Source organism: Aquarana catesbeiana, linkage group LG03, assembly GCF_042186555.1.
Source record: "Aquarana catesbeiana isolate 2022-GZ linkage group LG03, ASM4218655v1, whole genome shotgun sequence".
NCBI classification, from domain to species: Eukaryota; Metazoa; Chordata; class Amphibia; order Anura; family Ranidae; genus Aquarana; species Aquarana catesbeiana.
Genome location: NC_133326.1, coordinates 679,628,535 through 679,653,008, shown reverse-complemented (window position 1 = coordinate 679,653,008; position 24,474 = coordinate 679,628,535). Strand labels below are relative to the sequence as shown.

General features: G+C 44.3%; 1 protein-coding gene across 1 annotated transcript in view; it reads right to left on the bottom strand.

Moving 5' to 3' along the window:
* The window catches only part of LOC141134106 (uncharacterized), a 148,912-nt gene that overhangs the window by 69,427 nt on the left and 55,011 nt on the right, over window positions 1-24,474 (bottom strand). The window contains exon 2 of the mRNA XM_073623691.1: window positions 1,636-2,031. Coding sequence (XP_073479792.1) covers window positions 1,636-2,031 — 396 coding nt within the window. The remainder of the gene's footprint in view (window positions 1-1,635; window positions 2,032-24,474) is intronic.

The window sequence follows — 24,474 nt, the reverse complement described above, 5'->3', positions numbered from 1 at the left end:
GGTAATACAGACAGAAGGGGGCTATGAGTCTGTCCTCATCCTGCAGGGTGATACAGAAGGGAGCTATGAGTCTGTCCTCCTCCTGCAGGGTAATACAGACAGAAGGGGCTATGAGTCTGTCCTCCTCCTGCAGGGTGATACAGACAGAAGGGGACTATGAGTCTGTCCTCCTCCTGCAGGGTGATACAGACAGAAGGGGACTATGAGTCTGTCCTCCTCCTGCAGGGTGATACAGACAGAAGTGAGCTATGAGTCTGTCCTCCTCCTGCAGGGTAATACAGACAGAAGGGGGCTATGAGTCTGTCCTCCTCCTGCAGGGTGATACAGAAGGGGGCTATGAGTCTGTCCTCCTCCTGCAGGGTGATATAGACAGAAGGGGACTATGAGTCTGTCCAGGGCCGTCTTTATTATTGATTGGACCCTGGGCAAAAATTTTCTTGGGCCCCCCCCCATTCATTTTCACGCTCCACCTGCTCTGAGACATACAAAAAATAGCAACTAGACTTAAAATCAGTTTACTATATCAGATCAGGCAGCAATTGCGATTGGTTGCCAGTGGTTGCAGCATATCATTACTGCTTACTGACTGGTTGCTAGAGGTTACAGCACACATTACGGCTCACTGATTAGTTGCTAGAGGTTACAGCAAATGATTTCTGCTTGCTAATTGGTTGCTAGAGATTACAGTACAGTATTACTGTTTACTGATTGGCAGCGCATCATCTGCTCACTGCAGGGGGGCATGATATACATATGAATGCCGCCTTTATCTACATATCAATGCCGCCGGCTGCAGCTACTTACCTATGCTTCCGCTATTTACAAATGAATGCCGGTTATTTACATGTAAACACAGCATCTGCAGGTGAGTCATCTGTACACAACAATGAGGCAGAGCTGGGCAGCATTAGTACCAGCACTTCACACTGAGATATTGGGACACAGCACAGGACTAAAACTTCAAAGAACAAGGAAATTAAAACTGGAATAGTTGGCAAGTATGAGGCAGCTGCTTTGGGCCCCACAACAATGACAGGGCCCAGGGCAGCTGCCCCTTTTGCCCTGCCTTAAAGACGGCCCTGAGTCTGTCCTCCTCCTGCAGGGTGATACAGACAGAAGGGGACTATGAGTCTGTCCTCCTCCTGCAGGATGATACAAATAGAAGGGAGCTATGAGTCTGTCCTCCTCCTGCAGGATGATACAAATAGAAGGGAGCTATGAGTCTGTCCTCCTCCTGCAGGATGATACAGACAGAAGGGAGCTATGAGTCTGTCCTCCTCCTGCAGGGTGATACAGACAGAAGAAGGCTGTGAGTCTGTCCTCCTCCTGCAGGGTGATACAGACAGAAGGGGGCTATGAGTCTGTCCTCCTCCTGCAGAATGATACAGAAGGGGGCTATGAGTCTGTCCTCCTCCTGCAGGATGATACAGACAGAAGGGAGCTATGAGTCTGTCCTCCTCCTGCAGGATGATACAGACAGAAGGGAGCTATGAGTCTGTCCTCCTCCTGCAGGGTGATACAGACAGAAGGGGGCTATGAGTCTGTCCTCCTCCTGCAGGGTGATACAGACAGAAGGGGGCTATGAGTCTGTCCTCCTCCTGCAGGGTGATATAGACATTTATTTAAACATTTTACCTTTGAACCTTATATAGGTCCCATGTCGGTTCTGCCACTCTTCTTTTCTTTGCCCATTATAGTAAAGTGAGATCCTACAGCAGAACATGGGTCCATCCTTTTCCCTCAGCTTCTGGATTCTGATTGTTGCTGTTCTCTCCAGCTCTGGATTTCCCTCCATACTGATCCGTCCTCCATACTCTGTATGTGTCCAGTTCTCAGTGTGATTGTAGATGAATTCATTACCGCCACATCTATCCTCTTTTGCATGTCTCCAGTACACTCTCGCCTCTCCTGGTGTCACATTCTTAGGATAGGAGAAGTGACAAGGTATGATCACCGATCCCCCCTTCTCTACCCTTATGGAGTCCGGTTGCTCTGTACAGTAGGATTTGTCTTCATCACTGTACACATCTCCTAAGGGGATAGAAATCATATTCATATTTACTCTGTAATGTATTGATGTGAGAACTCTGCAATTAGTTTAAGTATTAATCTCATAAACCAAATGTAATATTTTGCAGCTTACCAATCATTATATGTAGTGGCTGCATTAGTTTTCTTTATTTTGTTTTGTTTTTCCTTGTATTTTCACCAGGTCATCTGACCAGTAACACACTTCCTGTATCCACTCTAGATGGAGGAGCAATGGAGACACCTTTGAACAGCATCAATGTCAGTCCGGGGCGTTTGTAATGTTGAGCCGGCCATACATGGATGGAAATTCAGACGATTCAGTAGGAAATGGCTGAATTTTGATCCATGCGTGGGCACCCTGTTTGTACACAAGTTGATCCATGGAGCGAATTGTGTTCAACCAGCCTGTCAGGTTTTTCCCGAATGATTTGTGCCACCAGTTATAGCTGCCAAAACTGATCACAATAGCGCTGCAGGAGAGATTCCACCATCAACACTGACTGTGTTGCTGTTAAATTGAGCAATTTTCTTTCCTTCCTCCACTGGTGGAAGGAAAGAAAATTGCGAAATTCATGGCCTGCCTGAGATGTATTAGCAGATTTAGATGAACTTAAAGTGGTGTTCCACCCAAAAAAAAAATGCATGAAAAAAAAAATTTAAAAAAAATTTGGAAATTTTTTTTTTTAACTTACCTCTAAATGGCTGTTGCTAGGGGGTCCCTCGTAGTCTGCCTCTTTCAGTGCCTGGGCTGGTGACATCACTTCCCCTCGGCGCAGGAAGGGCTCAGCTCTGCTCCCTCCCTCTTGTCAATCATCTGGGACCCATTACAGGTCCCAGATGACTGAGTGGCCAATCGCGGCGGTGCTTGCGCATACGCAGTGGGTGCCGGGCTGTGAAACCACAGCCCGGCACCCACAGATGCAATGCCGGCGCCGCCGAATGGAGGGGGAGACGAGCGGGGCTTCTATCCCCCGCATCGCTGGACCCTGGGACAGAAAAATGGGAACTCCTCTTTAACTAAAAAAATAAAGCTGAACACCAGATAATGCCTTTTAAGTAGTTGGAGCAAACCATTTTTAGGATATGGGTTTTAAAAGCTGATCATTGTGAGCACCCATATCAGTGGTAAATGGTTTGTCTCATCGCTTTAACTGACACTTTTACTTGACAGCATATGTTAAAAAATAACAGACTTGGTCAGATCACCAGGTAAAAATAGAGGAAACATTCTAAAAAAAGAAAACTATAATGCAGCCACCACATCTAAAAAAAAGCAAGCCTTTAGAATATGTTTGTTTTTTTTATTATTATTTAATACCACTTTAAAACAATATTTAAAAAAATAAATACAACAATTGCAAAAATACCTATTTTTAAACTCATCAGTTCAAAAATAATTATATATTTTTTTCTCTTTCAGTAAGCAGTGAATAACATGTCAGGTAGGGGAGGAATAGGAAGGATGATCAGCAGCTTCATGATTGTAGGAAGTAAGAATAAACATGTTGACAAATTGAGCATATCGATCAATGTCATAACTTGCAAAGGACAGATTGATAAGTAATATATATATATATATATATATATATATATATATATATATATATATATATATATATATATATATATATATATATATATATATATATATATATATGTGCTGCCTTTGCAAGCTAATTAAGTTATAGTTACTTATATATAATGTGTAGTTTACCACTGCCATCTAGTGGCCAAAGTCTGTAGCAGCTTTATCTCCAGATATGTAAATTTCTCCTACAGTATGTGACCTTTGGTTTAGGAAGTTCTTCAGCCGTTTTAGATTGTTATTCTACATGGATGCAGCATGTTTGTTTCTCTCCCAAGGGGCTTGAGACATCATCACCTGTAAGTGCCTTTCTGTTGTGTCATCTGTCATTTATGCTAAATTAGTTATTCTATGTGTACTGATATCTTGTTATTGTATTGTATTGCAGTTTTAAAAATTAAAAATAAATATAAAAGAAGTAAAATAAAGTTGAATTACTTTGGTAGACAAATCAAGCATTGGGCTTCCGTTTACTGGAGTCTCTGACAAGTGTTTAGCTGTCCGTTTAGAACCACACATAGTCAGTGTTTTGAGAGCGGAACAGTGAAAAGGTGAAGCGCAACAAGCCTGGAGATATTAGTCTCTGCACAGACAGAATGAGTCTAAGATCAGGAAGACAGTATAAGGCTGAAGATCAGCTACCTGGGACACATCAAGGCAGGGAGAGCATGCCAAGTGTCCAGCAAGATGATACACGCTCACACTCGTCTAAATCAACAAGGTCCAGTCAGATTTCATCAGCAAGTGCCCTTTTAGTCAGAGCTCGCGCCAAAGCAGAAGCAGCTCGTGTTCAGCTAGAATTTGCTGAGAAAGAGGCTGCCATTATGAAGGAAAGAGCAGAGAAAGAAAAAGAAAAATCAGAACAGGAAGCAAAGTTGCATATACTTCAGCGTCAGTGTGCAGCCGTCGCTGCTGCAGCAAAGGCCGCAGCTTATGCTGATATTGAGTGGTCTGGAAGTGGGGCTATCCATGAAGGCCCAGATGTGTCTGAGAAACCCCGTTCCTCATTAGAATGTACAAAGGAGTATGTCCAAGAACTTTTAAACAGCAATGCAACAAAACAGTTTCCCAATCCAGAGTCAGCTGAATTTAAAGCAGAACCCCTGAGTGTACGAAAACAAACACATGAAGCCAGCAATGCCAGAACATTTAAAGATGAACCATTAGAGACATATAGGAACGGGCCAAGTGAATCCTTACTACAGCAACCCAAACACCAGAGTGCACAAGATGTCACTAAATATCTTATGAGTAAAGAGATGGTTAATTCAGGCTTTCTCCAGTTCGATGACTCCCCCGAGAATTACTGGGCATGGAAGTCTTCTTTTCTGAATGCAGTCAAAGACTTAGAATTAGGGATGAGCTGAACATCCCCCTGTTCGGTTCGCACTAGAACATGCGAACAGGAAAAAAGTTCATTCGAACACGCGAAGACCGTTAAAGTCTATGGGACACGAACATGAATAATCAAAAGTGCTAATTTTAAAGGCTTATATGCAAGTTATTGTCATAAAAAGTGTTTGGGGACCTGGGTCCTGCCCCAGGGGACAAGGATCAATGCAAAAAAAAAACTTTTAAAAACGGCCGTTTTTTCAGGAGCAGTGATTTTAATAATGCTTAAAGTCAAACAATAAAAGTGTAATATCCCTTTAAATTTCGTAGCTGGGGGTGTCTATAGTATGCCTGTAAAGGGGCGCATGTTTCTCGTGTTTAGAACAGTCTGACAGCAAAATGACATTTCAAAGGAAAAAAGCCATTTAAAACTACTCGCGGCTATTGCATTTCCGGTCCGACAATACACATAAAAGTTCATTGACAAAAAACGGCATGGGAATTCCCCACAGGGGAACCCCGAACCAAAAAAAAATGACATGGTGGTCCCCCTAAATTCCATACCAGACCCTTATCCGAGCACGCAACCTGGCAGGCCGCAGGAAAAGAGGGGGGGACGAGAGAGCGCCCCCCCTCCTGAACCGTACCAGGCCACATGCCCTCAACACTGGGAGGGTGCTTTGGGGTAGCCCCCCAAAACACCTTGTCCCCATGTTGATGAGGACAAGGGCCTCATCCCCACAACCCTGGCTGGTGGTTGTGGGGGTCTGCGGGCGGGGGGCTTATCGGAATCTGGAAGCCCCCTTTAACAAGGGGACCCCCAGATCCCAGCCCCCCTGTGTGAAATGGTACCATTTCACAAAAAAACTGTCAAAAATGTTAAAAATGAGAAGAGACAGTTTTTGACAATTCCTTTATTTAAATGCTTCTTCTTTCTTCTATCTTCCTTCATCTTCTTCTGGTTCTTCTGGCTCTTCTGGTTCTTCCTCCGGCGTTCTCGTCCAGCATCTCCTCCACGGCGTCTTCTATCTTCTTCTCCTCGGGCCACTCCGCACCCATGGCATGGGGGGAGGCTCCCGCTCTTCATCTTCTTCTCCTCTTCTTCTCTTCTTCATCTTCTTCTTTTCTTCTCTTCTTCTCTTCATCTTCTTCTCCGGGCTGCTCCGTATCCATTCTGGCATGGAGGGAGGCTCCTGCTGTGTGACGGCGTCTCCTCATCTGACGGTTCTTAAATAACGGGGGCAGGGCCACCGGGTGACCCCGCCCCCCCTTTGACGCACGGTGACTTGACGGGACTTCCCTGTGACATCACGGGGAATGCCACAGGGAAGTCCCGTCATGTCCCGTGCACCAGAGGGGGCGGGGTCACCGAGTGGCCCCGCCCCCGTTATTTAAGAACCGTCAGAAGAGGAGACGCCATCACACAGCGGGAGCCTCCCTCCATGCCAGAATGGATGCGGAGCGGCCCGGAGAAGAAGATGAAGAAGAGAAGAAGATGAAGAAGAAGATGAAGAAGAGAAGAAGATGAAGAGAAGAGCGGGAGCCTCCCCCCATGCCATGGGTGCGGAGCGACCCGAGGAGAAGAAGATAGAAGATGCCACGGAGGAGATGCTGGACGAGAATGCTGGAGGAAGAACCAGAAGAACCAGAAGAAGAAGAAGATGAAGGAAGATAGAAGAAAGAAGAAGCATTTAAATAAAGGAATTGTCAAAAACAAAGGGGGAGAAACAGGCTCATACACTTTTCTAGGGGCAACTGCTTGATGACACAAGGTGAGATAGAGGGAGAAGTGGCACCTGATTTAGACTATTTTAGGGCAATGCAGTTAGGAGCATTTATCCGGTCGATAATAAAACCTACCCAGTGATACGGGATCTATCCTGTTTTGAACAGAGATGCTTAGATGGAGAGAGTTTGAGACACTCCCTATCATATTTCTATGAGGTATTAACGAATCTGGAAGCCCCCCAAGAGCTTAACTTTATTCAAGCTTGGGAGAGAGAGATGGGGATAACGTTCTCCCAAAGACAGAAGGTTAAAATTTTAAAATCCACTCATAAGACATCGATTGCTAGCAGGTACCAAGAGGAGGATATAAAATCCTCACTAGGTGGTATAGAACACCATCTGTTCTACATAAAATATTCCCACAGGCTTCAAATATGTGCTGGCGTTGTATGAGATTAGAGGGTACGATGTTGCATATATTTTGGGATTGCGAGAAGATTAAGGGATTTTGGAAAATGGTTGAGGAAACGATTAAGGATATTACAGGTGTGTCTCTCGGGAATAGGGATGAGCCGAACACCCCCCGGTTCGGTTCGCACCAGAACCCGCGAACGGACCGAAAGTTCGCACGAACGTTAGAACCCCATTGACGTCTATGGGACTCGAACGTTCGAAATCAAAAGTGCTCATTTTAAAGGCTAATTTGCATGGTATTGTCCTAAAAAGGGTTTGGGGACCCGGGTCCTACCCCAGGGGACATGTATCAATGCAAAAAAAACTTTTAAAAACGGCCGTTTTTTCGGGAGCAGTGATTTTAATGATGCTTAAAGTAAAAAAAAAAAAGTGAAATATTCCTTTAAATATCGTACCTGGGGTGTGTCTATAGTATGCCTGTAAAGTGACGCGTGTTTCCCATGTTTAGAACAGTCCCTGCACCAAATGTCATTTTTAAAGGAAAAAATCTCATTTAAAACTGCTTGCGGGTTTAATGTCATGTCGGGTCATGGCAATATGGATGAAAATCAGTGAGACAAACGGCATGGGTACCCCCCAGTCCATTACCAGGCCCTTTGGGTCTTGTATGGATATTAAGGGGAACCCCGCACCCAAATTAAAATAAGGAAAGGTGTGGGGCCACCAGGCCCTATATACTCTGAACAGCAGTATACAGGCGGTGCAAACAAGACAGGGACTGTAGGTTTGTTGTTAAGTAGAATCTGTTTGTAATTTTGAACATTTTTAACGTGTTTAGCTCCAGCCAAAAAATCTTTTCTAAGCTTTTTGGAAAACATAGGGAAGGGTTATCACCCCTGTGACATTTGTTTTGCTGTCTTTCCTCCTCTTCAGAAGATTTCACCTCACTTTTTTGTCCCAATGAAAAATGTTTTTTGAAAATTTGGGTTTTTTTGTGGAACAAGGATTGGAAAGCATCAGTGGAAAGGAGAAATTGTTTTCCCATATTAACTCTTACAGGAGAGAATTTCCCTTCCTAGGGGTAGATTTCATCTCACTTCCTGTTGTCTCCTTCCGTTTGCAAGTAGGAGTCATTTGTAAGTTAGATGTTTGAAAGTAGGGTCCTGCCCTATATACTCAGCAGAAATTTGGGCCTTAGGTATTGCTGTGGCCACAACACTGTAAGCCCTCACAGGGCCCTGCTGTGAAATATTAGATCAAGAATTGTAATTACATGCCCCTGTTGAACAGGAGCTGAAAAATTAGGCCTTAGGCACTGGTGCTGGTGCCACAACACTGCAACCCCTCACAGACACTCTAGTTGGAACGCAGGAACGAGCCCTGCTGCAAAGTATTGCTTCAAAAATTGTAATTACACGCCCCTGTTAGATAGGGGCAGAAAAATTGGGCCTTAGGCACTGGTGCTGGTGCCACAACACTGCAACCCCTCACAGACACTCTAGTTGGAACGCAGGAACGAGCCCTGCTGCAAAGTATTGCTTCAAAAATTGTAATTACACGCCCCTGTTAGACAGGGGCAGAAAAATTGGGCCTTAGGCACTGGTGCTGGTGCCACAACACTGCAACCCCTCACAGACACTCTAGTTGGAACGCAGGAACGAGCCCTGCTGCAAAGTATTGCATCAAAAATTGTAATTACACGCCCCTGTTAGACAGGGGCAGAAAAATTGGGCCTTAGGCACTGGTGCTGGTGCCACAACACTGCAACCCCTCACAGACACTCTAGTTGGAATGCAGGAACGAGCCCTGCTGCAAAGTATTACATCAAAAATTGTAATTACACGCCCCTGTTAAACAGGGGCTGAAAAATTGTGCCTTAGGCACTGGTGGTGGCGCCCAGAACCAAAAATGTTCTTACAAGCTATCAGCGCGATGATTGAGGAGGAAGAGGATAATTACTCAGGGATAGTCACTCAGCATCAGCATAGGCAGTCTTTGAAGGGATCTGAGATTTCAAAAAAAATTATTCGGTTACATCAGCATCAGGTGCTTGGTAGCTGGTGGTGATCCAAGACTCATTCATTTTTATGAAGGTCAGCCGATCGACCGAGTCGGTGGACAGACGCACCCTGTGATCGGTTACCACGCCTCCAGCAGCACTGAATGTGCGTTCCGAAAGAACGCTGGATGCAGGACAGGCCAGTAGCTCAATTGCATACTGTGCAAGCTCTGGCCAGTGATCCATCCTCAAGACCCAGTAACCCAGAGGATTTTCGGTGGGAAAGGTGTCCAAGTCTGATCTTGCCCCTAGGTATTCCTGCACCATGTAAAACAGACGCTGGGGATGGTTGCTGGAACCGATCATACCTTGGGGCTGCGGACCAAAAAATTGTCTGAACGCATCGGTCAGACGGCCACCTTCTCCACCGCTCCTTCTTTGACTGACCGAAGCCTCAGCAACACGTTGTCCAGAAACAGGTGTTTGTAACCTCCCAGTCTCTGGGAACGCGTTGCACAGACCTTTCTGCAAGGCCTCCCGAAGATGTTTCATCCTCTGCTCCCTCTGCGATGGCAAGATAAGGTCCGCAACCTTACCCTTGTAACGTGGATCAAGGAGGGTTGCCAGCCAGTATTGGTCCTTCTCCTTGATACCACGAATACGAGGATCCTTACGCAGGCTTTGCAGGATCAGGGAGGCCATGCAGCGTAGGTTTGCTGAGGCATTCGGTCCGGAGTCCTCTGGGTCACTAAGGACAACAACGTCCGCAGCCCCCTCCTCCCAGCCACGTACAAGTCCATGTGTTCCTTGGGACTGATCCCTTAAAGACTGCTGCTGATGCTGAGTGCCAGGCTCCACCTCCATACTGACACAATCTTCCTCCTCCTCCTCCTCCTCCTCGTCCTCTTCCTGTGTGATCGGCGGGCACGCAGGAACACTGTCTGGATAAAGGGGGCCTTGAGAGCTAAGGAAGTCCTCCTCTTCCTGCCTCTGTTCTGCCTCAAGTGCCCTGTCCATTATTCCACGCAGCGTGTGCTCCAACAGGTGGACAAGGGGGACAGTGTCACTGATGCATGCACTGTCAGTGCTCACCATCCTCGTGGCCTCCTCGAATGGTGACAGGACAGTGCATGCATCCCTGATCATGGCCCACTGGCGTGGGGAAAAAAAACCAAGCTCCCCTGACCCTGTCCTGGTGCCATAGTCGCACAGGTACTCATTGATGGCCCTCTGCTGCGTGTGCAGCCGCTGCAGCATGGCCAACGTTGAGTTCCACCTGGTGGGCATGTCACAGATTAGGCGGTTCTTGGGCAGGTTAAACTCCTTTTGGAGGTCCGTCAGCCGAGCACTGGCATTATATGACCGGCGGAAATGCACACAGACTTTCCTGGCCTGCCTCAGGACATCCTGTAAGCCCGGGTACCTGCCCAAGAACCGCTGCACCACCAAGTTAAGGACGTGAGCCAAACAGGGCACATGGGTCATTTGTCCCTGTCGGAGGGCAGAGAGGAGGTTGGTGCCATTGTCGCAAACCACCATTCCTGCCTTAAGTTGGCGTGGCGTCAACCACCTCTGAACCTGCCCCTGCAGAGCTGACAGAACCTCTGCCCCAGTGTGGCTCCTGTCCCCCAAGCACACCAGCTCAAGCACCGCATGGCATCTTTTGGCCTGCGTACTTGCGTAGCCCCTTGAACGCCTACGGAGCACCGCTGGTTCCGAGGAAGAGGCCATGGAGGAAGAAGAAGAGGAGGGGGTGGAGGAGAGAGGTGTGTCACAATCAGCATTTTGGAGGCGTGGTGGCGGAACAACCTCCAACACTACTGCACCTTGTCCTGCATCCTTCCCAGCTGCCAGCAGAGTCACCCAATGCGCCGTGAAACTTAGGTAACGTCCCTGTCCATGCCTGCTGGACCATGAGTCAGCGGTAATATGCACCTTACCGCTGACCGCCCTGTCCAGCGAGGCATGGACATTGCCTTCCACATGCCGGTAGAGAGCCGGAATCGCCTTCCGTGAGAAAAAGTGGCGTTTGGGTACCTGCCACTGAGGAACCGCACATTCCACAAACTCACGGAAGGGGGCAGAGTCTACCAACTGAAAAGGCAGCAGTTGAAGTGCTAGCAATTTTGCCAAGCTAGCATTCAACCGCTGGGCATGTGGATGGCTGGGAGCAAACTTCTTTCGGCGGTGCAGCAGCTGGGGCAGGGAAATTTGCCTGGTACAATCTGACGTCGGTGTACCAAAAGCAGATTGCCCACAAGTACTTGACTGTGACACACCTAATTCTACACCTTCATTCCTCTCACTGCAGGTCTCAGAGAGGACTGAAGGTCTAGTGGGGTTGGAAATCTCAGCTGATGAGGAGCAAGGAGAGATCCTCTTTGTTCTTTGGTGTGGGTCTTTTAGATACGCTTGCCAACGAACTGCATGGCAGGTCAACATATGTCTGGTCAAGCATGTGGTACCCAAGCGGGAGATGTTTTGGCCACGCGAGATACGCTTGAGACATATGTTGCAAATAGCAGCGGTGCGATCTGATGCACTCGTCTCAAAAAAGGCCCACACCAAAGAACTTTTTGAATAACGCGCAGAGACTGCAGCGCCCTGCACATGTGGAGCTTTGGGGTGTGATGCAGTCAATGTGCTGCCCTTAGGCTGGCCCCTGGAGGGCATCCTGCCTCGTTGGTGATGTGCCGCCGCCTCCTCCTCCTCCTCCTCCTCCTCCTCCTCTCTCCTATCAGGCACCCACGTTGAGTCAGTGACCTCATCATCCCCTCCCTCCTCATCACTGGAGCAAACCTGGCAGTATGCTGCAGCAGGGAGAGCATGACTGCCAGATTGCTGTCCTTCTTGGGCACCCCCTCTGTCCGTGCTCATGTTACTGCCTTCATCGAGCTCAGTATTGTCATCAGAGCCTTCCAAACGCTGGGCATCCTCCTGGAGCATGTACCCAACACTGTGGTCAAACAGTTCGAGGGAATCCTCATGAGGACATGGTGGAGCTAGGGAAGGAGTCACTGATGACATTCAGCTGAGGGAAGAGGCCGCTGCTTTGCCAGACAAAGCACCCTGGGCATGGGTGAGAGAGGATGAGGAGGATGAGGACGGCTTGGTCATCCACTCGACCAAGTCTTCCGCATGTTGCGGCTCAACACGGCCAGCAGCCGAAAAAAAGGCCAAGCGTGTCCCATGGCCACGTGCTGATGAGGATGCACCGTCTCCATGACCAGCACTAGACACAGAGCCTGCTTGCCCTCTCTTATTGGCTTGTGACTGTCTGCCTCTCCTTCTTGGCCTTCCAGACATACTAATGGCCTGTAGCTGCACACCTGTAATTTTCTTCAGGTAGCTTTATATACTGTAACCAGACAAGCCTGCCTGTCAGTAGGAAGATAACAGGAACGGATCTAGCTGAACACTGTGAGCAGGACGCACTGTACTAAATGTAAATAGTCTAGCTGCCTGACCGTGGTACTAATAGGATCAAATAGAACACCTGTAATTTTCTTCAGGTAGCTTTATATACTGTAACCAGACAAGCCTGCCTGTCAGTAGGAAGATAACAGGAACGGATCTAGCTGAACACTGTGAGCAGGACGCACTGCACTAAATGTAAATAGTCTAGAAGATAACAGGAACGGATCTAGCTGAACACTGTGAGCAGGACGCACTGCACTAAATGTAAATAGCAGGAACGGATCTAGCTGAACACTGTGAGCAGGACGCACTGCACTAAATGTAAATAGTCTAGAAGATAACAGGAACGGATCTAGCTGAACACTGTGAGCAGGACGCACTGCACTAAATGTAAATAGCAGGAACGGATCTAGCTGAACACTGTGAGCAGGACGCACTGCACTAAATGTAAATAGCAGGAACGGATCTAGCTGAACACTGAGCAGGACGCACTGCACTAAATGTAAATAGCAGGAACGGATCTAGCTGAACACTGTGAGCAGGACGCACTGCACTAAATGTAAATAACAGGAACGGATCTAGCTGAACACTGTGAGCAGGACGCACTGCACTAAATGTAAATAGTCTAGAAGATAACAGGAACGGATCTAGCTGAACACTGTGAGCAGGACGCACTGCACTAAATGTAAATAGCAGGAACGGATCTAGCTGAACACTGTGAGCAGGACGCACTGCACTAAATGTAAATAGCAGGAACGGATCTAGCTGAACACTGTGAGCAGGACGCACTGCACTAAATGTAAATAGCAGGAACGGATCTAGCTGAACACTGTGAGCAGGACGCACTGCACTAAATATAAATTGCAGGAACAGATCTAGCTGAACACTGTGAGCAGGACGCACTGCACTAAATGTAAATAGTCTAGAAGATAACAGGAACGGATCTAGCTGAACACTGTGAGCAGGACGCACTGCACTAAATGTAAATAGTCTAGAAGATAACAGGAACGGATCTAGCTGAACACTGTGAGCAGGACGCACTGCACTAAATGTAAATAGCAGGAACGGATCTAGCTGAACACTGTGAGCAGGACGCACTGCACTAAATGTAAATAGTCTAGATAGAAGATAACAGGAACGGATCTAGCTAAACTGAATACAGTGTATATATATATATATGCAACACCTGGGATGCATATATATACACAATACACTGTAAGTGCAGCTAACTGACTGACTGTTCTGCCTAATCTATCTAACTCAAATCAAATGACACTGTCTCTCTCTCTCTCTATCTCTCAGCACACCGGAACACACACTACACAGGGCCGCCGTGCAGGCGGCCTTATATAGTGTGGGGTGTGTACTAAATCCCCTGAGCCATAATTGGCCAAAGCCACCCTGGCTTTGGCCAATTACAGCTCTCTCTACTGACGGCGCTGTGATTGGCCAAGCATGCGGGTCATAGTGCATGCTTGGCCAATCATCAGCCAGCAATGCACTGCGATGCCGCAGTGAATTATGGGCCGTGACGCGCCACACGAATTTAGCGCGAACGGCCCATATCGTTCGCAATTCGGCGAACGGGCGAACAGCCGATGTTCGAGTCGAACATGGGTTCGACTCGAACACGAAGCTCATCCCTACTCGGGAATAATCCGGCTGCATTTCTATTAAAAGATGTCCCCTTGTCAGTGGAAAAGTATAAGAATTCTTTGCTTAAACACCTTCTCATGGCGGCGAGAGCCTGTATACCGGCCCTGTGGAAGAGTTCAGTCCCTCCGACCAAAACACAGTGGTGGGACAGAATTACTGAAATCCAACAAATGGAAAATTTGACCCTGATGCTGTAAGAACAGGATTAAGATTATGATTATGATATGATTATGATAAGAGAAAAGGGAAATCATATATGCTTATCGGGTAGATGAGATTCAGTTCCACACAAAAGAAAATGTATTACGTTGTTATATTATACGGTAAAATGGAGATGTAAGAGATGATATGAAGATTAAGTGAAGATTAAGTGAAGTGCTTTATATGGAATGTATTATATGTTATTCAAAAATAAAGAATTTATAAAAAAAAAAAAAAACTGTCTCTTGTCATTTTTAACACTTTTGACAGTTTTTTAGTGAAATGGTAGGGGCCGGGATCTGGGGGTCCCCTTGTTAAAGGGGCTTCCAGATTCCGATAAGCCCCCCGCCCGCAGACCCCCACAACCACCAGCCAGGGTTGTGGGGATGAGGCCCTTGTCCTCATCAACATAGGGACAAGGTGTTTTGGGGGGCTACCCCAAAGCTCCCTCCCAATGTTGAGGGCATGTGGCCTGGTACGGTTCAGGAGGGGGGGTGCTCTCTCATCCCCCCCTCTTTTCCTGCGGCCTGCCAAGTTGCGTGCTCAGATAAGGGTCTTTTATGGATTTTTGGGGAGACCCCACGCCATTTTTTTTTTTTTTGGCGCGGGGTTCCCCTTAAAATCCATACCAGACTTGAAGGGTCTGGTATGGAATTTAGGGGGACCCCCACGTCTTTTTTTTTTTTTAATTTTTGTTCGGGGTTCCCCTGTGGGGAATTCCCATGCCGTTTTTATCAATGAACTTTTATGTGTATTGATCGGACCGGCAATGCAATAGCCGCAAGTAGTTTTAAATGGCTTTTTTCCTTTGAAATGTCATTTTGCTGTCAGACTGTTCTAAACACAGGAAACATGCGCCCCTTTACAGGAATACTATAGACACCCCCCAGGTACGAAATTTAAAGGGATATTACACTTTTATTGTTTATATTTAAGCATTATTAAAATCACTGCTCCTGAAAAAACGTCCGTTTTTAAAACTTTTTTTGCATTGATCCATGTCCCCTGGGGCAGGACCCAGGTCCCCAAGCACTTTTTATGACAATAACTTGCATATAAGCCTTTAAAGCTGAAAAGCCACCTACAGCCTTCCATAGGACTTCAGACTGTCTAAGCAGCTACAAGGTAAACACCTTTGAAGACCCTGACAGACTTTGCCCACTTCATAAAAAGCCCCACCCCCTAAACAAGTGCAAAGGGTTCAAAAGTAAACCTGTCAAGGAAAGGATAGCCTTTCTTAGACAAAACGCCATCTGCTTCAAGTGTTGTGGATCCACTAAACATGTAGCCAAAGACTGCAAAATACAAGCGAATTGCTCAGAATGTGGCAGTAATAGACACATCACAGCTTTACACCCTGATACTTTGCACCAACCATTAGGGGTCACAGAAGCCCCGAAAGGTGGGACAGGGAGCAAAAAGATAATTCATCTACCCCATTGATGTTCAAATGCATGGAAATCTGTGGTGACAGTATAACTCCACGTTCATGTTCCAAGATCTGCCTAGCAACAGTGTACCCCACGGGGGAAAAGCAGTTAAAATGTATGGGGTTCTGGAAGAACAGAGTAACAGGTCACTGGCAAGGTCAGACTTTTTTGATGCTTTCAACATTACATCGAGTGCAGTTCCATACACCCTAAAGACACGTGCAGGAGTGATGGAAACTTCAGGAAGAAGAGCTACAGACTTTACTATCGAGTCTCTTGACAAGAGAGTCCATCTCTCACTTCCCACCTTGATAGAGTGTGATATGTTACCAGACGATAAAGCAGAGATACCTTCACCAGAAGTGGCCCTTCATCATCCTCATCTCAATTCGATATCACACCTTATTCCAGCTATCCAGAAAGATACCTCTATTCTGCTACTTCTTGGAAGAGACATTCTACAGGTACATAAGGTACCCAACAAATGAATGGACCCTTTAATGCCTCCTATGCTCAAAGACTTGACCTAGGGTGGGTTATAATAGGAGAAGTTTGTCTAGGAGCAACACATCGGCCTGACATCGTCAACACTTTAAAGACATCTGTGCTAGCGAATGGGCGCACGTCCCTTCTTAGTCCATGTCAGAACAGCTTTGTCATCAAAGAAACCCTAAAACCATACTGTGACTCTCCTTCTAATTACAATAGAGACATTAGCAGTGGCATGAAGACTGACACTTTAGGGAACTCAGTGTTCCAGAGAACAAAAGATGATGACAAACAGGCAATGTCCATAGATGATCAAGCCTTTCTAAATATCATGAATAAGGAGACTTTCCAAGATGAAAACAATAATTGGGTAGCTCCTTTACCTTTTCGCACATCCAGGTGTTATTTACCTAGTAACAGAGAGCAAGCCATGAAGCGCCTGAACGCACTACGTAAAACTTTGCAAAGAAAATGAAGTGAAAAAAGACTTTACAGAATTCATCAAAAGGATGCTTGACAACAATCATGCTAAAGTAGCACCATCACTGGACGAAGGTAAAGAACACTGGTATTTGCCAATGTTTGGTGTTTACCATCCACACAAGCCAGAACAAATAAGAGTTGCGTTCGACTCCAGTGCACAACATGAAGGTGTTTCATTAAATGATGTTCTGCTGAATGGCCCAGATCTAAACAACACACTTCTGAGTGTCCTCTTACGCTTCAGGAAAGAGCCTATTGCCTTCACAGGGGATGTGCAACAGATGTTTTATTGTTTTCTAGTGAGAGAGGACCATCATGATTACCTGCGTTTCCTGTGGTACAAGGATAACAACACAGATAAAGAGGTGACAGAGTATAGAATGGGGGTGCATGTTTTTGGTAATAGCCCTTCTCCTGCTGTTGCCATATACTGCATGCGCAAAGCTGCCCGGAAAGGTGCAGAACATTATGGTCAAGATGCCAAACGCCTTGTGATGAGACATTTCTATGTAGACGATAGACTTGCTTCAGCTAGCACACCTGAAGGGGCAATCAACATTCTTAACAAAGCAAAAAAAATGCTGGCAGAGTCTAATCTGCGACTACATAAGATAGCTTCTAACAGCAAACAAGTCATGGAAGCTTTCACCGCAGAAGACAGAGCTAAGAATCTCAAAGACCTTTGCCTAGGAACAGACACCCTTCCTTTACAGAAGAGTTTAGGCTTAAGCTGGGATATAGAGAAAGACTGTTTAGTTTTTCAGGTTTCTTCAGTAGAAAAGCCATTCACGAGAAGAGGAATTCTATCCACTGTGAACAGTCTCTACGATCCTCTCGGGTTTGTAGCACCTGTCACCATAAAAGGTAAGGCCTTAGTTTGTGAACTGTCAAGTGGAGAAAGTGAGTGGGATGCCTTACTTCCACAAGAGATACTCCATGAGTGGGTCCAATGGACAGAGTCTTTACAAGCCTTACAATGTTTACAAATACCCAGATGTTATGTTCCTGTTTCATTGTCACAAGCCTGCAAAAGAGAACTGTACATTTTTTCAGATGCATCTGTTACAGCAATAGGTGCAGTTGCTTACTTGAAGGTAAACAATTCAGGAAATGTCTATCATGTTGGATTTGTTATGGGAAAATCCAAACTGAGTCCTAGGCTGGCACATACAATTGCACACCTAGAGTTATGTGCAGCTGTACTAGCTGTTGAACTGTATGAGCTAGTGAGAGACAAGATGGACCTAAGCCTAGATGCTGTGAAATTCTTTACAGACAGTAAAACAGTCTTAGGCTATATCTGTAACATTACCAAGAGATTCTTCTTATATGTTTCCAATCGGGTGAATAGGATCAGACAAGCAACCTGTCCAGAGCAATGGTTCTATGTGCCCTCAGAACAAAACCCTGCAGTTTATGCTTCCAGGCCTACACAGATGGATTGCCTTCAGAACTCAATGTGGTTCTCAGGCCCACATTTTCTGTATCAGACAGTTGTAGATAATCCTGATAACACCATTGTTTACTCTTTAGTGGAACCCGAAGCTGATCCTGAAATTAGGTCAGAAGTAGTAAGCTTCAGTACTAAAGCTGTTGACACTAGACTGCAGTTTCATTGCTTTGAAAGATTTTCCAACTGGAGGAGACTAAGCAGGTTCATAGCAAGACTAATTCATGTTGTGAAAAGCTTCCAGAAGAAAACCAATGATGATCGACCCGGAAGCTGGGGAGTTTTCCATGAAAGAGTCAGTTTAGAAAAACTTTCACAAGCCAAGATAGTCAAGAAAGCAGAAACAACTGGCCTATGGGAATTGTCACAAATACGTTGCCAAGTAAAGATGGTAATGTCTGAAAGGTTGAAGTCAAAGTGACAAAACAAGGGACTGTTAAAGTGTACACCAGACCAGTTTCGGATGTCATTGTTCTCCTTTGAACAGGTATTTCTGTTATGATCTTGACACAATACATAACATAGAGCTTGTCACTGACAGCTTTCAGACGTGACATTCACCAAGAGTTAAAATTCATCCTGTGGATTACAATTGGCATTGGAGATAGTTTGGCCTAGTGCGGCTTCTCCAATCTGAAGATGGGTTTATGGACAAAACTATCAAAACTATTTCATGTGGGCTACCAGCTTGAAGTACCATAGCCAAGAGACACTGATATTGTGGACTCATGTTTTGGTTTATGTTACCAGTTCTAGACAAGAACATATTTTCTTATGAGTGTGTTTTTCTCTGTATAGTAGGTGTGTATAAGTAGTGATATAATGTATTATATCAGGCAGGGAGTGTGCTGCCTTTGCAAGCTAATTAAGTTATAGTTACTTATATATAATGTGTAGTTTACCACTGCCATCTAGTGGCCAAAGTCTGTAGCAGCTTTATCTCCAGTTATGTAAATTTCTCATACAGGATGTGACCTTTGGTTTAAGAAGTTCTTCAGCCATTTTGGATTGTTATTCTACATGGATGCAGCATGTCTGTTTCTCTCCCAAGGGGCTTGAGACATCATCACCTGTAAGTGCCTTTCTGTTGTGTCATCTGTCATTTATGCTAGATTAGTTATTCTATGTGTACTGATATCTTGTTATTGTATTGTATTTCAGTTTCACAAATTAAAAATAAATATAAAAGAAGTAAAATAAAGTTGGATTACTTTGTTAGACAAATCAAGCATTGGGCTTCCGTTTACTGGAGTGTTTAGCTGTCTGTTTAGAACCACACATAGTCAGTGTTTTGAGAGCGGAACAATATATATATATATATATATAATGAATAATATAAATCTACACCAAATAGCTTTAACATTATGATGACCCATCTAATATTGAGTAGGTCCCACGTTTGCCACCAAAACGCTTTGAAGGAAACATTTTGAACTAGCTCTAAGATGTCTACTTCACCAGTGGAAATTTCACAAACATAATTTAACAGTCACAGAGATTTTGAAATCTGAAATATAAATTTCATAAACATCATTGCTGCAACTATTATTAGTACTGACATGTAAACAAACTCATGGTCACTTTGGCATTTACATTTTTTTTAGACTAAGTTGCCAACTTCCTTGTGGAAATGATTACCGCAGATTTTACAGTCAACTGATGACTTGTACAACTACAAAAAAGGTGCTGCCTCCTTGCATCACCCCTTATGCACATGTTATGATCTGATTGCTTAACCACTCTATAATCTCATTTAGATTTACCAGCTAGTGATGAATCAAATGTACCTGGATTCGCTCCAGGGCAGGTTCGGCAAACTTTACAAAAGTTCAGGTGTTGAACCTGAACCCCACTGAAGCCAATAGGAACAGAATCTTAGAAATCAACATTGGACATTTTCGAGGCTAATACTAGGAATTGTCAAACAAATTGTTTTGGGGGACTGGGCACTGTCCTGGGGGACATATGCAGTGGTTTTAATAATACTTAAAGTGAAACATTACAAAGATCTATGATTTTGCAGCCTCCAAAAGACATTCTCTTTGTAGTGTACTTTGGCAAAATGAAATTCTTGTAAAGCATTATTATTCATCATAGAAATTGCCGTTACTAGGGGAGAGGGCTTTGCTTTTTTCCAGGATTTTGCTATGGGCAGCCTGGCTGCAATGAAAGTGTGAGTAATGAATGTTTGAAATTGCATAGTCCAATGTTCAATGCCTACACCTAGAAGGGCTAATTTTGGGTCGGGTGTACAAGCGATAAGTTTAACAGAGGATATGAGACTGAATATTTCAGACCAAAAGTGTGTTAATTGCAGACAATGCCACCAGATATGCACTAAAGTTCCATTCTGGCCACACTGTCTCCAACAGAGTGGAGAGTGATCTGGGTAGATAGCTGTTAATCTATGTAGGAGTGTAGTACCACTTGTGTAGTAAATTTTGAGCCGATTCAGAGTGTGATAAACATCTGGATATCTGAAGAGGTTTTTCAGTTGAGGAGCGCCATTGTGACACAGAGATGTTGAATTTTAATTCTCACTCCCAACATTCCGTAGTGCGTGTTTTACTTTGTTTCCTCGGTTTTGGAGCAAGGTGTAGAGAGCAGATAGACGAAAAGTCTTTGGTAGTTGGTTGTCGAGAAGTTGAAGAATGTCTCCAGCGAGAGCGTTGTTATTCCACTTCACTGTGGAAAGAATGTGACAAACTCTTAGATATTTGTAAAAGTCTGTGTGACTTAGATAGTAGGTGTGGCGTAAGTTCTGAAAGGATTTTAAAAGTATCAGAGAAGAGGTCACTAAGGTGATGAATGCAACTTGAGTTCCAAGGCTTATGCCGCGTACACACGGTCGGACTTTTCGTCTACAAAAGTCCGACAGCCTGTCCGACATACTTCCGACGTACCTTCGGCGGACTTGCGGCAGACTTTCTTACGAACGGACTTGCCTACACACGACCACACAAAAGTACGACAGCCTAGTACGCGGTGACGTACACCAAGTCCGACGAGACTATAAAACGGAAGTTCAATAGCCCGTACGACACCCTTTGGGCTCCTCTGCTAATCTTGTGTTTATCTCGTGTTAGTAGAAGTTTGGTGAGAGACGATTCGCGCTTGTGAGACTCGTATTTTTCAGTTCGTTTTAACTGTTGTTCAGTCTGTGCTTGTGAGGTTTGTATCTGCTTTTCAGTGCGTTTGGTCAGTTGGCATTGAGAAATCTTTGTTTTATTGGCCGCTCGTTCCTGATTTTCAGGTCGCTCTTCACAGGCCTTGCTGTTCTTCAGTGCGTTCTGTTTAGTGCGTTCTGACCAGCCGACCGTTTTGAAACCATGTTACCTGTACGTACTCGTCGTAGAGCTCGTGCATTGTATGTGCTTGGTGCTGTAGTTTATTCTTCAGCCCAAGACCAGTCCATGAACAGGGCGAGGAGGAGTTCATGGACCAAGAATTGGTTGCTTCAGCGTGACCAGTTCTGTCACATGCCTTTGCTCCGTGAGATCCGTGAGAATAATCCTGAGGATTTCAGGAACTTTCTCCGGATGACGGACCCCGTTTTTGACCGTTTGTTGGCTTTGCTGACCCCCTATATCAGCAGGCAGGATACCTGCATGAGGCAAGCCATCACTCCGGAGCAGAGGCTGGTCGCTACCTTGCGGTATTTGGCCACAGGGAGAAGCCTGCAGGACCTTAAGTTCTCGACAGGCATCTCCCCCCAGGCTCTGGGGATCATTATCCCAGAGACCTGTTCTGCCATCATCCAGGTCCTGCAGAAGGACTATATTAAGGTAAGATATTTTTCTTTTATTAGCATCACATGTTCTTTTATGTAATCTTTGATAATGTAATGTATTTCTTGCTTCAAACACTACTTACCATCATTGCAATATAGTGTGAATGTCCCCTTTTTATCCTCACACATGCTGGATTTTTTTCCTGTTATTTTTTGTCATGCATGTATATTTTCCTTCAATAACCTCCCCAGCATGAAGTGATGGGAACATATCCACCTAGGCTACTCATTTTGAATGTATTTTGTTTGAGTGTATTTAGTGTGCTTATAATTAGCAATTAGCTAGATTTCCCCCCCCCCCCACCTAAACTCACTCCAAATAGTGTGCTGCTAATTAGCAATTATCTAGATTTCACAACCCCCCCCCCCACCCTCGTAAAAATTAGCTTGAATGTTCTGTGGTGTTGATTTGTCTAAAGCAAATATATGTTGCAGTTTGCAAAATGCATGTGCACTCTACAAGTGCATTTGTTCCAGTGCTTTAGTAAATGAGCAGAAGCTCTGCTGATTTCCATCATCAAATCATATGCAAGCCTCAAAGTGTTTTCATTAATTGCCCTTGCATGTGATTGTGTACTCCTTGCAACATGAATGCCTTTTTACATTACCTCATTTACTGTAAGCTGGTTAGCAACTGCACCTGCAGAGTGAGACAACTGCAGTCTTGTAGCCTTTTTAGTCCCTAAATTCCTGCGTGTCCTAAAAGTAATCTTTTTTAGGGATTTCACAACCCCCTAAAATGTAATCAATGTTCCATCAGAGGGGGTGAGCAATCTGATAAGTGTGCCTTTCCATATTAGTTATTCCAGAAGAATTAAATTATTGAATGTTATACTGATGCTGGGGAATAATGTTTTTAATTGTCTAATTTTCTTGCAATGTTAGCTTACAAATTAATTGATTTTGGTTTTCTTGTTTGATTCCCCAGTTTCCTTCAACGCCACAGGAATGGCAGATTGTGGCATCCCATTTTGCCAGCCGTTGGGACTTTCCCAATTGTGGAGGGGCTATAGATGGGAAACATGTCCACATTGTGCCACCACCCCATTCGGGGTCATACTATTTCAATTATAAAGGGTTCCACAGTATTGTTTTAATGGCGGTGGTGTCGGCACACTATGATTTTTTATATGTGGACGTGGGGAAGAATGGCCGGATGTCGGATGGAGGAGTATTTGCCCAGACGGAGTTCTGCCAGCGTCTCCAGAGTGGTGGCCTGGGATTGCCACCTGATGCGGATAATGTGGAAGGACTCCCCTTTGTCTTCATTGCCGATGAAGCCTTCGCTCTCAGCAAGCACCTCATGAGGCCATTCCCCCAAAGAACCCTCACCCCAGAGAGGAGGGTTTTTAATTTCCGGCTGGCCAGAGCTAGAAGAGTGGTTGAGAATGCGTTTGGAATTCTGGCCAGCCGGTTCCGCCTGTTTCAAACAGCCATTAATTTGGCGGAATACAAACTTAATTTTATAATTTTATCGTGCTGCATTCTGCACAACTTTTTAAACAAACATTCTCAGAATTATATAGGCACAGTTGGGCCTGAGGCCGGACTTATTATAGATGCCAACCTTACGGGCCTGGATACTGTCCGTACTGGCTTGGCCCCCCAAAGTGCCCGTCAAGTTAGACAGCAATATGTTAATTATTTTATGGGTAGGGGGGCCATTGCAATGGGCCAGGATATTTAATTTTTTACAATAAAAAAAATATTGATGAAATCTTGAATTATATTTATTGCTTGCCTTTCTTTTGGGCTTTCTCCTAGGTTATGGTCGAGCAGTTGTAGTGCCAACTGTATTTTCATTTTAAATGTCTAAATAAGCTCCATTGCCACTGTAAACAACTTTTTGACAATTATAACCAAACTGATACTGAGCATTGAAATAACAAACCACACATTTATTTAATTCCTATAAGGAGATGTTTTTATTAATGGTTGTTATGCATTCAGTTCTGCATTTAGTATAAAATGTTCATAGACAAAAATATAACGATATCTTAATAATGTAGAAAAATATAATTATATTTAAATATTTCTACCTAATCCACAAAAAAATATTTTTGGCTTTTTGATTTTCGCAAACAGGCTTTTTTTTTTTTTTTTTTGTTTTTTTGTTTTTTTAAAATCAAGTTTTTTACTTGTTTTGTTTTTTTGAAAATCAAGTTTTTTTATTTTGTTTGTTTTTTGAAAATCAAGTTTTTTATTTTTTTTGGTTTTTTGAAAATCAAGTTTTTTATTTTTTTTGGTTTTTTGAAAATCAAGTTTTATTTTTTTTTTGTTTTTTTGAAAATCAAGTTTTATTTTATTTTTTTGTTTTTTTGAAAATCAAGTTTTGTTTTTTTTTTGGTTTTTTAAAATCAAGTTTTGTTTTTTTTTTGTTTTTTTAAAATCAAGTTTTGTTTTTTTTTTGTTTTTTTAAAATCAAGTTTTGGTTTTTTTTTGGTTTTTTAAAATCAAGTTTTGTTTTTT